Genomic DNA, 15,282 nt, shown 5'->3' with positions numbered 1-15,282 from the left:
TGAGAGTATTTCAATCCATTTGTGTGACTCTATTGGACCTTGTTAAATTCTGTAATGATTTTTATTATCCATTTCAAGATGTGGATTATTGATATCTCCCCCATCTGTTTCAACCATATTGCCCGCATCTTTACTCACGTTGCTGCATTTTTATTCATGCATTTTCCTTCCAAATGAATTTAAATGACATGTGGGATACTGTTATGAAAATGTTTTCCTCTTCCTTCTGCATGCATCACTGAAGAGGGCTGCAGAATTCCATGAAATGCATTCTCAGGAGAACTGAGTACAGGTAGTCTGCGGGTGCGATTGCTCGCCTCTAATCTTGATTTTGGTACGTGCGGGTCTTAAGGAATGAACTTTTGGTTGCATAACAGTGTGTCATATTTTACCAGTGTTCTGTCTTCTCTAGTTGAAATTCCTGAGGAAGGATGAATTGAATTTTTTAATTTGAAATCACCTCTGCTTTCATGTTACCTTTGTGTTTTGAAAAGCCTCTCACGCGACATAGCCCTGTACTTAAGTTTCTACTGTTCTCCGCCCTTCAAAACATTTGTGGAATTCCCTGTTTGTTTTCTTCATGTCTCAGCTGATTTACTGGCACAATTTCAATGTGGATGTGACTCGCGCAAGTGCTTGTGAATTGTGGAAAGGTAAACATCCGCAATAGTAAATAATATTTTTGGAGAGTTGGTAGTTTTGTTTCGGAAAGAAAATAATACCCATACAGAAAGGGGAGGTCTACTTTTAAAATACACCTGGATGATCTTCAATCTATTGCCATTTTATTTCTTTTTTTTTTTCAGTCGTTTGACTCCAGCCATGACCCTGCAGTTTCAGGTTCTATGATGGTGAAAGTTAAAAATCAATTCTAGCATTTCTAAATTATTTTCACTGACGCTGTTAGGAAAGCTATCTGTATGAGGTACTTTGCATATTAGAGTGGAATTCTACAAACGTTCCTCCCTTGCGGTCTTTATCTTGAGATCAATTTCTCAGTTGGCAACTCTGCACATTTAACTTTGGGTGTTTCCATTATAGTTTGCAATCTGTGCCAAGCGGGTCTTCATCGTGAACGTGCCAGTGATAAAAGAAGCATGTCGTCAACTTTATCAGTAATCATCTACTGTACTTTTATCACACTTTGTTATGCACTCTGCAGGTCTCAAGCTGATCACGTACAGGATGTCCTGGCAGAGTAAGATAACAGCTGTGCATTAAAAAAAAAAAAGTATCCCCCAAACACTTCCATTTTGTCCCTACCTGGCCTGGCTGAGTGAAGGTGAGGAAGGAGAAAATCTAGGTACAGTGATTTGTGGACCACGCTTTAAAATATAAATCAAAACGACGTGAGATTTATTCAGTTGTTAACCAAATATTTTGGTTGTCCCACTTGGCTGTTACATGGTAGTCTAAAAACAATTTGAAAATTTTGTTTTGCATCTGATTTAATGAGTTATAGATATATTGAATTAGAATTCACGTAAAAAAAAAAAAATCAGGAAGTAAATAAATCAATGTTTAATAGGGGATGAAATAGGCAGTCGGCATGAATAATGAAGAATCCAGACTTTTATATACATAATAAATGTTCCTTATTGTTCCTTCAGTGAAATAAAAATACTGTTTTGACCTAATGTATGTATATATTAGATGGTGCATCCATACAACAGCTCACAAGTAGTGCTTGCATGTACAGTAACTTTCACAATTTATTATTTTCAACATTTGGTATTACATCAGCCTTATTACTGGATTACTGTCTAGTAGGGCTTGTTGAGCTTATTTGCCTGGTTAGGCACTGTTTGCGTTAAATCAGTGCTTGTCAATTATTTTCTCTTATGCGAGGAAGAAAAAAACATTTCACACCTTTTTCAACTCTCCTCAGTGACTATAAATAGTATCATTTGTCTATAAAATTGTAATGTAATTAACATGTTCCTTGGGTCACAGACCCCCCCCCCCCCCCCCCTTCTCTGCCCCACTATTGAGAGGCACTGCATTGAAGGATGACCTCCAGTTGGAAGAAGTTGAATACATGTCCAGTGTCATCTAGAATACATCAATTCCTGATAGGTTTGTCACCACCACATTTCACTGAAGTTGACATTTCATCTCATAAATACGTTCAGTTCATTTTCCTGCTCATTTTTCTGACTTTTGATTATTTTTTTAAGAGTCCGAGGGCTCTGCCTTGGTGTCCTCGTGGAAAGCTTGGCTGGACGCCTCTTGGAGCAGCTTCATGTCATCCCGCAGAGACATAGCTATTACAAAAGAGTTTGGTTTGAGAGTCAGACCGTAGGTATAGCCCAGGTCGGGCGGCCTGGCCGGGTCTGTGCTCAAGTGGCACTGGTGAGCCAGAAGAGCCGTGAAGAGGAAGATCTGAAACTTAGACAGCTCCTCTCCAATGCAGCGCCGCTTCCCCAGAGAGAAGATGAGCACCGAGTTGCACAGGTCCTTGTTGAGATCACCACTGGGGTGCAGGAAACGCTGGGGGTCGAATTTCTCAGGCTGGGACCAGATGGCGGGATTGTGATTGGAGGACCACTGGTTTATAAAAATGACTGTGTTCTTTGGTATGGTGTAACCATTGATGGAAGTGTCTGTGGTGGTGTAGTGAGGGATGGTGAGCGGCACGAAGCTGGTGAAACGCATCACTTCGTAGATGAAGGCCATGACAAACGGCAGCTCAGCCTGGTCCTCCATGGAGGGGAGGCGGCTGCGGTCCACCACTTTGTCCACTTCTTCTTGGAGGCGCACCTGCATCTCCGGGTACCTTTGAATCCACCGTGGAGAAAAAATATAAAGTCAAAATACATCTGATTTGGAATTCGTTGACTCTCAAGCTGTGTTGATTGTTTAAACACTTATCAGTGAAGGTCAAGGGTGAGGTCTTGGACTTCATTGGAAAATATGATGTTACAACATCATCTGAAAACATTTAACCCTGTATCCCACTAAGCGGAGAATAATTGTGGGTGTTTTTGAGGGCAACATCACGTCTTTTGTCTGAAATGAGGCAATTACATTTCCGACGCTATCTGTCCCTCGTTTTTTTTAATTGGTATCGGCGCCATCGGTCGCCACTTATCCGCCCAATCAAGAACATCGAATTGGTTAAGCTCAGAGTGAAACTTTTTTGGAAGAAGTCTTGGACAATATGAAGATGAAGATATGCCACAGCATTGCATTTTAGAGTCGACGGTGGAGATTTTGAATAACTTAAAAATATAATTATTGACATTTTAGGTTAGAGTGGAGAAATTGACATGTTTTAAATTATTTTATCATTTGAGTGACAAAAAGCTGTAAGCTCTTGTTTTGTTGAAAATTCAGAACAGATCATTTTCAAAAATATTTCGTTGAACTGCCCAACCTAAAATTTTGATTTTGAGTTCACTCAAATTTTCAGTTTAAATATTTTAGAATCACCCACCACCACCATCCCTCGAAATTCTTTTTTTTTTTTTTAAGTACCAAACAGAAAGGAAATTGCCTTACTTGACGAGGATGATAAAGATCCAGTGCAGCATTGTTGACAGCGTGTCTTGACTTGCTCCAAATATATCTGCAAGAGTAGCTGGCACATAGTCCTTGGCCGATGGGTGGTCAGTTTTCTCACCGATTTTGTCCATGGCCCCTATCAAAGCATCAGTCATGTCCCTGATGGAGCCCGACTTAAAAGTTTTCCTGTGCGCTGTCACCTTTTCAATAATAAACGCGCTGAACTCCCTGTTGAGCCTCTTGAAGTTGTCAAACAACGTTTTGATGGGGTTGGGGAAGTACTGGAGCCAGGGCATCACGTCCACGATGCTTCCTGCGCCGACCGTCTCGGTGAACTGGCTGTTCCTGCCCACCAACTCGCGGAACTCCTCGTTGTCGTACGAGTACCTCTTCCCGAAGCACACCGCGCTCATGATGTTGGCCGTGGACACCACAATACCCTCCATGGGTGCGAAAAACTTCTGCTGCTCGGTGTTGCGCACGAAGAGCTGCACAAGTTCTTTAAATTCACATAAGATGTGTCGCTCAAATGTTTTCTTTGTCATCTGATTCCCTGTGGAGAACATCCTCACAGTGGAATGAGCCACCCTGCGCTGCACCTTCCACCTGTCCGATGTGGTCCTGAAGGCGAGCCCGTTGCCACCTGAGATGTACTGGAACGAGGTGAAATCAGGTCTGCCCGCAAATTCCAAGCCTTGTTTAACCAACGCCTGCTTAATGGATTCCCTGTTCAGCACCACCACGCTCCGACAGCCCAGTTTGATTTGGAAGACGTCGCCGTATTTTTCTGCCATGCGCATGAAATACAGGTGCGGCGCCTTGCCGATTTGCGCTGCGTTCCCGATGATGGGCCAGGGGAACGGCCCCGGCACGCGCGCAACGGAGCGCTGCTGGAACCAGCGACATACTTGGAAGGACAGCAAGAGGGTGATACAAGTCACTAACAGGCTCGTCAGATTCGCTTCGCCGCTCTCATCCAGCCTCAGTGACATCTTGACTCGTCCTGCAGGTGGGAGGACTATAATAATTTGAAAGTTGTGTTACTGATATGCGCTAGCCCTCAACTCAATATATCTGGCTAAATGAAAAGAAAACATTGATGCAAAGATTAAATTTCTCTCTGTTTTGAACATGGCAAAGTGCAGCCTGTTGCATGCCTGCTCTGGTCCCGACATGGTGTGTGCAGGTTTTCAGTTTTTTATTTAGGTGTCGTGCAGAGGGTGTCACCCCAGCACCTCCTCCAACCCTCCCTTCATGCATGCTCTGACTCTACATATAGGCAGGTAACCGGCGAAATATGTCCCACCAGTGAGTTCAAACGCAAAATGTATTATATTTATAATATCTAAGAGCTGAATGAAATGAACTGGCTTTACAAAAAAATATATTTGATCATATGTGACTCAAGTCAATAAAATAATATGCTTTCATTCTAGTTTAATGCTAGCAGGAAGAGAGCTGTGTCTAATATTTTGCTTACTTTATGCAGTAAATCAAATATCTAACCAACTCTCTGATTTGGGTGATGAGGCCCAATTAAAGGGAATTTTGGATGTGCTTTCCAATTGAACCACCAGGAGGAGGCGAGCCCCACGTTGTAAAGCATTAATAGCTAATTAGCAACGATCGCACAATACACGACGAGGCCCTGTGGCCTGAGCTGGTCTCTGTCTTTTCTGTTTTCCAAGATCCGACACAGCTTTGTACTGTGAGTCAGTTTAATTCATGTTGCATGTCGATGTGATGCAAAATTTGCGTCTTCGTGAACCGCTGCTCATGTCTGTTGGCCTATGGTGGGATTTGGGGACCCGCTTCAGCACCGCGGACAGCAGCTTGCAACACTCTGATAAAGGCGAGTGAACCCCACGATTCAGCGATGGATACTAGCCTTACTGGCTTTGGGAAAGTGGCCAGAATTAGTCACCCTAGTTGCAGGGTAAACGTATTTTATGACATACACTGTCACTTTCACATCTATGAACAATTATTGGTGTTCAGTGAATTGAAATATGGCTGATCAAACAATTAATAACTGGCTTCTGAGTTTAGTATTATCCAGGAATTTGATCATATAAATCATCATTTATTTATTTATTTATTTATTTATTTATTTATTTATTTATTTATTTATTTATTTATTTATTTATTTGTTCACAGTCATAATGGCCCTCTGGAGGAAACCACAGAGAAAACACAAAATTCCAAAATTCAAACCTGAACCTTAGAACTGCGAGACAGATGAGCTAACTGTAATCCACCCCTACAAACTATATTATTATTATTATTATTATTATTATTATTATTATTATTATTATTATTATTATTATTATTATTATTATTATTATTGACCCCCTCTCAGATATATAGATAAAAAATACAACCACTATATTTTGATAATAATATTAATAATAATACTGATTTTCCCCAAGTTATCAAAATGAAAACATATGCAACATAATTGTCCTAAAATGATCTTAAATATGCCTAAAATGTCCAAAATTCTGTCCAAAAGTAAAACCATAAAAATTTGGAGGTAAAGTCAAAAGTAAACTTACCAAGCGTCCAGATTTCTTCCCTTGATGTCAAATAAGTTGAGATGCAAATGCGGTGGTGCCTTTGTACTTCAAAATATGGAGGGTGGAGACAAACCAGTGTGTGGTGTGAAGCCAGCCTCCTTTGCCAAGTTCATAAACTAAACCATCCAACGTCACCCTCACCTTTTTCTTTCGAAGATTTGTTTGCAAAACTAATCCTGCCTATTATTTGTTTGGGTTCTTATAAATTATAATGAAACATTATTTATCTATACACCTCCTCTAACCTCTTTCTTTTTCTCTCTCTCTCAATACCACCAGATTTATTTGTTGTCAGAAAACCAAGCTGGGAATAACCTGGAAGATGCCACCGGTATGTGTTGACTATTATTTTTTGAGTCTCTGTTAATGTATTGGAATTCATTCCCTTTTTGGCTTCTAAATTATTAAAGCATAAAATCAAGTTCAAGAAAATGAATGCCGTATAAACTCAAATACACATCTTCTAGGAACTCTTCAGGCTTTTCAAGTTGAGGCAAGCTTATATCAAAACCAGAACTTCCCACGAACACACATGCAGATAAACCCCGCCTATTATTTACATGACTTTGACCACAGCTTTGAAAAAAGTCGGTAACGTTCTATTTAGTTAGTAGTCTCTGTTTACACTGTCAGTTTCACCTGCTTCCTGTCACTTTTATCTGGCTCATCAATCCTGCATGCCCTAATTCAAGTCCCATTTGGCTAGTATGGATCACATTTAGCAACTTTTGTGATCCATTAAAGCTTCATTTAAATGGTGCGCATTGTAAAATGTTATTATTTTCTTTCAAGCGACCCGTCCGTCGGCGCGTAAGCCTCCTTGATCTCTTAAACCTCACATTTCTTAGTGTTTGGATGCTGGAACATTTGCTTAATCCACACTGTAAGTGAATGGCGGAATTGCGCAGACAGTAGCCGCCGCCGTTAGCCGCCAAAGAAAGCTGCTCAATGCTAATAAGCTGAGTCTTAACAGTGTTTCCTTTTGCTACTTGACTGATAGTTCAATTGCTCATCGCGTGTGAGTGAGAATGGAGGTCAGGGAGGAGTTGGCAGGAAGGTGTGTACAGGTGATGATTTGCACCTGCAGCAAAAGTACAGTTCCATTGCAGCGTGTTCCTTTTTGTATTATTGCCGCACTGAGGAGCTGCAGAAAGTGAGTTTTGGTATGGAAAGCCATCCGTGACTTTGATTTACGTGGAGGTCTTAAGTGGAAGTCGACACGTGATCTCAGAGCACTTATTCAGCTTATCTCACACTCCACATCAATGCTGAGAACCTGCGCGGAACAACAGGGGCCTCGTATTGGAAGGATTTGCAAAACATGTAAAGTAGTCACGCACATGTACTTCATCATCCATCCGTGTGTCAACACTGACAAGTTCACCAAATATGGTACGCCTCTGGGGACAGGTTATTATGACAAAGCTCTACTTTGGACAAATGGAACTCTCGTTAAAAAATGTTTTAAAATGAGATTAAGATAAAAGCCACTTTTTAAAAAGATTCATTCTTGGGGATTTTTACTCAGCTATCGTTAGACTGATCCAAAACCTTTTTTTGTCAAAGGATAAAATTACTTGTAAGGTTTATGTTAAGTTTGGAGGAGAGTAAAACACTGACAAAGAAGACAAATGAATAAACTTAGGAAAAGTAAATGAAACTGCAAGAAGTAAAAAAAAAGATGAATACCAATCATTTTTAAGGTTATCAATATTTTCTGAATTTCAATGCTTTTTATGTTATTCCCTATTTTATTTACTTTATTTAATTAATATTACTATTCTTCAAAGTTGTTTTTTCTCCCACCAACATCATACCTTTTTATTTGTCATGTCATTTTTGTGTCATTTTATTTTATTTTTTCTAATTACTGGTTTTGTCACAGCATTAATAATCCATCTACACTTCCTCACTCATCATAACTAACTCAAGCTCTATATTTTACGTTTATTTCCCCATTCACTTTTTGAAAAATGTACTATACTATACTATTTTCTTATATAGAACTTTAAGATTTATATCTATATGGGTTAGCAAGCTTTTTCTAGCTTTCGGCTAAAGCGCAGTCCGACTGATGACACGCTTGAACGGTGGTCCGACGACCTCCACTCTCCCACACCACTGCACCACTATTTTATTCTTTACAGAAAATAAACGACTGCCTCTCCAAGTTGTGCAGATGGGTGCTAATGAGAATCCCGATGACCTTGCAGATCAACTCAGCATTCAATGAGGTAGCGCTTTTTTTTTTTTTTGTTTCGTTTTTGTCTGGGCCAAGTGCAACGGAGGCCCTTGCCAAAGCGTAACCAGCAGCCCGTGAAGGCATCTCCCCTCCGTTCTCACACTGAAAGGGCATTTTCCCCCTTGAATTGCAAATGGAAGTGCAGGCCAGTCTTTTTTGTTTTTTGTTTTACTGGAGGAAAACCTTTTCAATCCAGTTGAACTCTTGCTACTTCTTTGCAAAGAATGGGGGGCTTAATACGAGTCTAACCGCATGACTGCGCATTTCAAATCCATGCCAGCTAAAAAGGATTTGCTCACAATTTGCATCTTCTTTGCCGCCATCAGGCAACCGTTGTCATCCATCATTGTTTTTATCAGCCTAATTGAAGTGGCTACATGGGGAATAACTAGCCTGTGATGACAAATTAATGATGGCTGAAGTGTTTTGCCGTCAACGCTTACTTTGGATTCTATGTGAAAAATACATTTTGATTGTTTAATCAAGCTATTAGAGGGATGACTTTTTTTTTTAAAACACCTTTTTTTTTAAACACTTAGCAATAAGTTTTATTTAGCTCAAAAAACAACACATTTCATCTATAATTACGATTACAATACAATTACAATACAATTACAATACAATTACAGTACAAATACAATACAATACAATTACAATACAAATGCAATACAAATACAATATAAATGCAATATAATTACAATACAAATACAGTCCAATTACAATACAATACAATACAATACAATACAGTACAATACAATACAATACAATACAATACAATACAATACAATACAATGCAATACAATACAATGCAATACAATACAATGCAATCCAATCCAATACATGCGTAGAGATACACAACAACAATAATACAGCAACAGTACAATTACAATACAATACATGGTTAGAGCTACACAGCAGCAAAGGCTTCTGCAGCTCCTTCCCATGCACATTGAGGTCTAATCTGATCTCATTTCTGCACGATGACCGTGTTGTTATTCTAACCCAAACGGGACCTGTCATTAAAAGTCTCACAAGCTCAGTAATGATCTTCTCTATGGTGTTTGCGTCCTTCCCTTAGTGAGAGGTCAGAGGTGAGACAACATTCGAAACGAGACTGCCTCCCCTCCCACGCATTGTCTCTGGGACTTTTACTCGATGGTAATGATGACAGACAGTCAAGCGAAATGGGAGGCAGCCTGCAAAGAGCTGTTTCTTGTCCAAGGCACCGCATGAATGTCGTAATTGATACAGCTTTCAAAGAAACAAAGTCAAGATGGAACAAATGAGTTCAGACATCAAGGGAGGCTATTTTATTGGGATTACACAAAACATCTCCAAAGCCTAATGGTTTATCTTTTTTTTTTCCAAATAAACTACATTAAGTCTTTTAACTGAAAAGACTTCTCAGTGCATACAGGGGCTTCTTTTTACGATGTAGCGGGCTTCACATGAGCCCATCGTTATTTACAATAGACATATCAAGGAAACTGCAAACATCTTCATAATAAAACATGCTGCCAATGCAAAATTTTACTTCAGAAAAAAAGTTTACCAAATGATATCTTAGCTTTTATTTTGAAGCAGGCAGGGCTATCACATTGCTTTTTATTGGCCAACACGAGCTATATAATATACTCAAGTTTTTAATATATTCCTTGAGTTATTGATAAGTGGTATATTCTGTTATGTTATGTTATGTTATGTTATGTTATGTTATGTTATGTTATGTTATGTTATGTTATGTTATGTTATGTTATGTTATGTTATGTTATGTTAATAATGCTGTTTCTTTTGAGTTATGCTGTATGTCATCATCCTTAAATTCATTTATGAACGATGCCCCGTGGGGACTAAGCGGTTCAGAAAATGGATGGATGGATGGGTTACAAAATGTCGGTATCACTTGACCGTCTGTTGTCAGGTTTCATGGCTGGAGAAACCCAAACAAATACAGTGTTTATCCTCTGAAGTGTGACTTATTTTGCCAGTCATGTGAAAACAAAGGGTGTATAAAATGCTCAGCCACAACAGTGGGATGATCTGATTTGGATTTGGCTGCAGAAGGAATTGAATGCTATTCGCAGATCGCACTTGATTGCTCTAATATTTTGTCTCTTCGTGTGTTTAAACTTTGAAGTGAGATGTGTTACAAGGAAAATAATGGCTTTTTTGGTTTTTGACTGAATTTATCTTTCAGTGGCTTTGGTGGCTTCTACTTTGACATGGCTCTTCTGGGGATTATGAATTTCTGCAATTCAGAAGTCAAGAGTGACATCATCACAGCTGCAGGTGGGGTGAATGTTCCAAGATCAACATTTCACTCATCTTCTCATGCTTGAACTTCTTGTGTTGCATTTTCCAAGCAATGAACCAAGTTGGAATGGAAGTCATTGTGTAAATGACAAAACTCGGAGTGAAAATAGCAATTAGCTCAACATGTTTTAGATTTGATCCTTTTGGTGTTTAATTTGGTGTATTATTTTATTATTATTTTCTCCTTTTTCTTATTACATGTCAACTTAAAACCATCAAGGCCAAGGTGCAGTTATCATGCAAAGTTAGTTCATGAAAAAATAAATTCAAATAATGCAAGATTTAATGTCAAGTACTCAGCAAGTTAGGCCACAGTAAAATGTTGCAATCTCATTTCGTGGAAGATGTCATGGTCAGAAATCTAAATATTTGAACATATTTGTGTAGTTTGTGTCTTTTAAAAACAAATGAGGCGTTCCGGTCGGCTCTGAAGCTGGTCATGCGATTCGGGACTGTGACATCTTGCTCTTGCAGGTGTGAGCTCGGGAGTTGGAGGCCGCTAATGAGCCGCCAGAGAGACCGTCTGATCATGTTGCCACAACATTATGTGAATGTCAGTGCTCTTCAACGTGGAGGTAGGGATGGGGTCTTGGCATAATTGGACAATCAATGGGAAAAAGCAGCACAAGCGACATGGAAGCAGCGGACCGCTGTTGTGGTATTTAACGATGATGATTTTTATTTACTATTTTTATTGCAACTTTCACACATCAATCATGGCTGAAAATGTTAACAGATTATTCAAAACATCACAAAAAGGGTAACCATGAATTAAGCGAGCATTTAAAACATAAATTGTACCATATTACAAAAAGAAGCATAGTCGATGTTTAATTTTAAAATAATCAGGCAAATGTTCTTCAGCTACACGAAAACATCAACATCACACCTCTGTGCGAGTGTAGGTGCGTCGTTGACCACATTTCCTGTCTGACCCGGTGACTTCAATGGTCAGAATGTTTAAGTTGATCTTTGGGTAGCAGTGCTGACATGTCCAATTGAAACGTAATGTATGAAGCTTCCCATTCTTGGCCAGTGTTTGTGCGCTTGAAGGCACAAAGGCAGACATGCTCTAATAACCCAGACTGAATTCTAATTACATCCTAGTGTCCCTTGCTGGTCCCAGGATTGACAGCATGACCCCAAACTGCTGGCTCTTCTGACAATGAGAGCCTGTTAGAGATGTTTGATGGTATAATATAGTCCATGCACCATAAAACCTATGTCTTTGTGTTGGCTTGCGTTTGGAATTATAGAATGGAGATATTTACATTTACGCTATTTCCACTTTTTGTGTATACGTAGAAAACATCTTAGCTCTTTGCTATGTTTATATATTTGCTCAACGTACAATGCCTTTACTTTGACGAGGATTTATGAATGAAGAAAAGCATTTCCATTCATAAAGATGTGTGTGTTATTCTCAACACGCCAGTCTTTTGTACGTGATCTCCATTCTTTGTAGTTTACATTCCACTAAAGCAGGTAATGGATTGCGCGAAAAGACGCCAAACTGGACTGACGAGGTCGTAGTAGCAGATGCACGCAATGCCTTTTAATTTCTAGTCTTTGCATGCAAGCACCTTGTTGGGTTTTTTTTTTTGGCAATTAGGGAAAACCTGTTTTCTAAATGCTTTTAGACTGTGCACAAAAAACACGACTTCCTCTGCAGTCGGTGGCGCGAATGATTGTTTAGCGGTAAGATGAGCTGTCGGAGAGCCATTGTTACATCACAATCATAGCATGCAGCCACTGTGCCACATAACTATGTTGCATGTGTCTTCTCACGGAAGATCATGCAAGGGCCCTCCCTTGCATGATCTTCCGTGAGAAGGGAGCGTATGCAGACGTAGCGCAATATCCATAAATGATCTCTTAGAGGTGACTATTGAGAGACTGTTGCATCAGATAACTGTTGAGCTTGAGTTGATATCAAGATTTACAGAGTACATCACAGTGTGTGGATTTGAAGTGTTAAATAAAAAATTGTGAACAAGGAGTAACTTTTATGAATGCCTGTGATTTGATTAGCCATTGATTTATTATATTTGTGTAAATGATATGAAAAAGAAAAAAAATTGGTATGCTTCCTGTTAAAAATAAAACATTTGCACGATTTATTTCACAGTAGCTTACTGTAGGTTTGGCCTAACGAGGGTTAGTTAATTTTGACAACTGTCAATTATGTAAATGCATTATGCAGATTTTTTATATTTATTTGGAGGTACAAGCGACCTGATTTGAATTTTGAAATACTAGTAATAATAATAATAATAATAATATTTGTATAGTAATAATAATTTTGAAACAAATGCAAATATTCCTGGTGATTTAACCTCATCGTGCCGACTTCCTACAAAGGCTCGTAAAGTGATAGCTGTCTTGAGAAAGTCAATCCAGATTAGGCAATAAAATTACTAAAACTATTATCTGTGTTCCAAATAGTTTGACTCACTAACTTTATTCCAGGAATGCAATTACAGTTTGTGTCACGGTTTGCACACAACACACTTTGAAAAATCAAATTTAAACAACATTAATATGTAAATGTTTTTTTTCAGACGCAAGAGGAGAAATGCCTCCTTCAGGGTGAATTGTGAAACTTTGACAAGCTGCGTGGTGGGTGATCTCACAGTGAAGCTCCACAAGTAAGCAATAAAGACACATAACATCCATATGGTGTCATGTCTTCTCTGCGTCAATTCCAGACCTTCCCTCTGGATGCCTTTTCCAAAGTTAAGCAACTGACATTGAACATGTCATGTCATCATCACCCCTCCTTGACGAAGGAAAAAGCACTTCACATGGGAAGTGTCAGCACCTGCAACTGTCAGCCTAACAGCTAAAGGCCATCTGTTCTTTCTGCTGCCAGCGTCACTGCATCGCACATTCTGAGCCAATCAAACAGCTCGAAAAAAAAAAAAAGATGGACTGATTAGCTTTGTTTTCTCAACTTTGGGCCTAACCCTGACAAGTAAAATCAAACAAGTCATCCATATGATCAGAGATGACAAAATATACTGTAAATTAATTTATACTGTATCCCTTAAAATGACTTTTCAAATATTTGATCGTTGCATGTCAAATATCAGAACATTTCGAATAAATAAGTCATTTGACAGAACGTAAATAAATCTACGAGCACCACTTCAAAGCGCTGAGCAATTGAACAATACACAAAAATGATGACAGGATCGTCTCAATTTTCAAATCACGCTATCAAGCGTCTAACGCAGAGGTGTCAAACTCGTTTTTTTCGCGGGCTGCATTTTAGTCATAGCTTCTTTCGGAGGGCCATCATGACTGTCAACCCAAATAAATATATGAGCACCTCATATACACAGTAAAAGTTACAAAACAAACTGACAAATAACTTGATTTCAAATCAGATGAGTAAAAACTGGTCAAATACTTAAAAAAAGATATTAAAAGTGAAGACAATTTGCAATTCTAGACACACGAATTTGATGCACAAAAATTCTGAGCACTTTAAAAGAACTTCAAAAGAACATCTATTATTGTTCAGGTCCAACACCAAATAGTGTCATTTCATGCCATGCAACATAGACAAATTTTAGATAAGCATATCTTAGAAAGTGTTTTGTTACCAACTAAAGAGGCACCATTCTGCCCTAGATCATGTTTTTTTTTTTTTTGGTTTGGTGCATGCAGGTTGCCATTCTCCCCGTTACCGCGACTCATGTCGTGAGGTAAATCAACATTTTCTGTTGAGTTCACACACTCCCGTCCTTGATATGATCTCCAACGTGTGTGCGTGCGTGCATTTGCGTACGTGCATAAGTCTCCGTAAGAGGCAAAGCTCGATGGAGGCATCATGACAAAGACAGCACAGCTGAGTTCTCTTTCCATTCCAGATGGAGTTTATCTTCGAAACCTATTTATAGCAACCACAGACAAGAGATGTACGGTGATAACCAACCAGGGAGAGCTCATGACAGGTGCTGTTAGGTCATTTAAGGAAATTCGAATGTATGAAATGTTTTTTAATTCCATCTCTCTATAATGTTTCACTTCCTTTTTAAGATTTTTATTTAAGAACTTTGAGTTGTTGCACGCCTGCCCCTTAACTAGGCCCAAGCTTAGTTCTCACCTAGCGTGCAAAAGTCTTTTGTTCTGATAGACAGTAGCAAATTAGGCCTCTCACACTATTTCTTGGCTTGTATCTTATCTGTGGCATTTTTTAAAGGCCAACTGAAGCACTCACGCAACCACCTGAGCTACACTCCAACGGATGATCTCAGGTAATGTGAGAAGAGCTTGTTGCGTGTTCTGATTGGGTTTGAGAGACAAAAAGGCCTGCACGAAGTTGCGTGTGAACCGTTGGCCAGTTGCCAGAGGAGAGAATGACTCGGTTGCGTAACAACTGAACTATGTTTTGATTTTGTGTCACAGAATAACAGACCAGATAGATGTTTGATAAAAACTCATGTTTGCTAACATTATTTGGAGACTTCAGACTCCCATGATTTCACTTTAGACGTTCACAAAACAATGTGTGAACATTTTTTTCTAGTTGTACTGTATATGCACAGTGCTTGTCCAACAAAAAGATAACTGAGAAGCTGTGCAAAGCTGTCATCTGAGCAAAAGGTGCCTACTTTGAAAAATCTAAATCATAAAATGTTC

The 15,282-nt window shown here is 39.1% G+C and overlaps 1 protein-coding gene and 1 long non-coding RNA gene across 7 annotated transcripts; one reads left to right on the top strand and one right to left on the bottom strand.

Annotated features, from left to right (window-relative positions):
* Nucleotides 1-1,554: 1,554 nt before the first annotated feature.
* Nucleotides 1,555-6,204, bottom strand: cyp1b1 (cytochrome P450, family 1, subfamily B, polypeptide 1). Its single transcript, XM_088384361.1, has 3 exons — nucleotides 6,060-6,204; nucleotides 3,502-4,522; nucleotides 1,555-2,776 (listed from the first exon to the last, which is right to left on the bottom strand). Exons 2-3 carry the CDS (start codon nucleotides 4,494-4,496, stop codon nucleotides 2,173-2,175), a joined length of 1,599 nt encoding a protein of 532 aa, XP_088240487.1. The 5' UTR covers nucleotides 4,497-4,522; nucleotides 6,060-6,204; the 3' UTR covers nucleotides 1,555-2,172.
* LOC148393107 (uncharacterized) lies at nucleotides 1,964-14,862 on the top strand. 6 transcript variants are annotated; one of them, XR_015860206.1, is made up of 9 exons: nucleotides 1,964-5,440; nucleotides 6,360-6,411; nucleotides 8,228-8,314; nucleotides 10,520-10,611; nucleotides 11,110-12,333; nucleotides 13,197-13,254; nucleotides 13,344-14,345; nucleotides 14,511-14,594; nucleotides 14,843-14,862. It is a non-coding gene; the product is annotated as an uncharacterized LOC148393107 (long non-coding RNA). The 6 variants fall into 6 exon arrangements; XR_015860209.1 differs by having other exon boundaries at nucleotides 1,964-4,787; nucleotides 11,110-13,254; XR_015860205.1 differs by having other exon boundaries at nucleotides 1,964-4,787; nucleotides 5,322-6,411; nucleotides 11,110-13,254.
* The last annotated feature ends 420 nt before the right edge of the window (nucleotides 14,863-15,282 follow it).

Source organism: Syngnathus floridae, chromosome 9 (assembly GCF_059516105.1).
Source record: "Syngnathus floridae isolate MCC-2025c chromosome 9, RoL_Sflo_1.0, whole genome shotgun sequence".
NCBI lineage: Eukaryota > Metazoa > Chordata > Actinopteri > Syngnathiformes > Syngnathidae > Syngnathus > Syngnathus floridae.
This window is presented reverse-complemented; position numbering and strand designations above follow the sequence as displayed.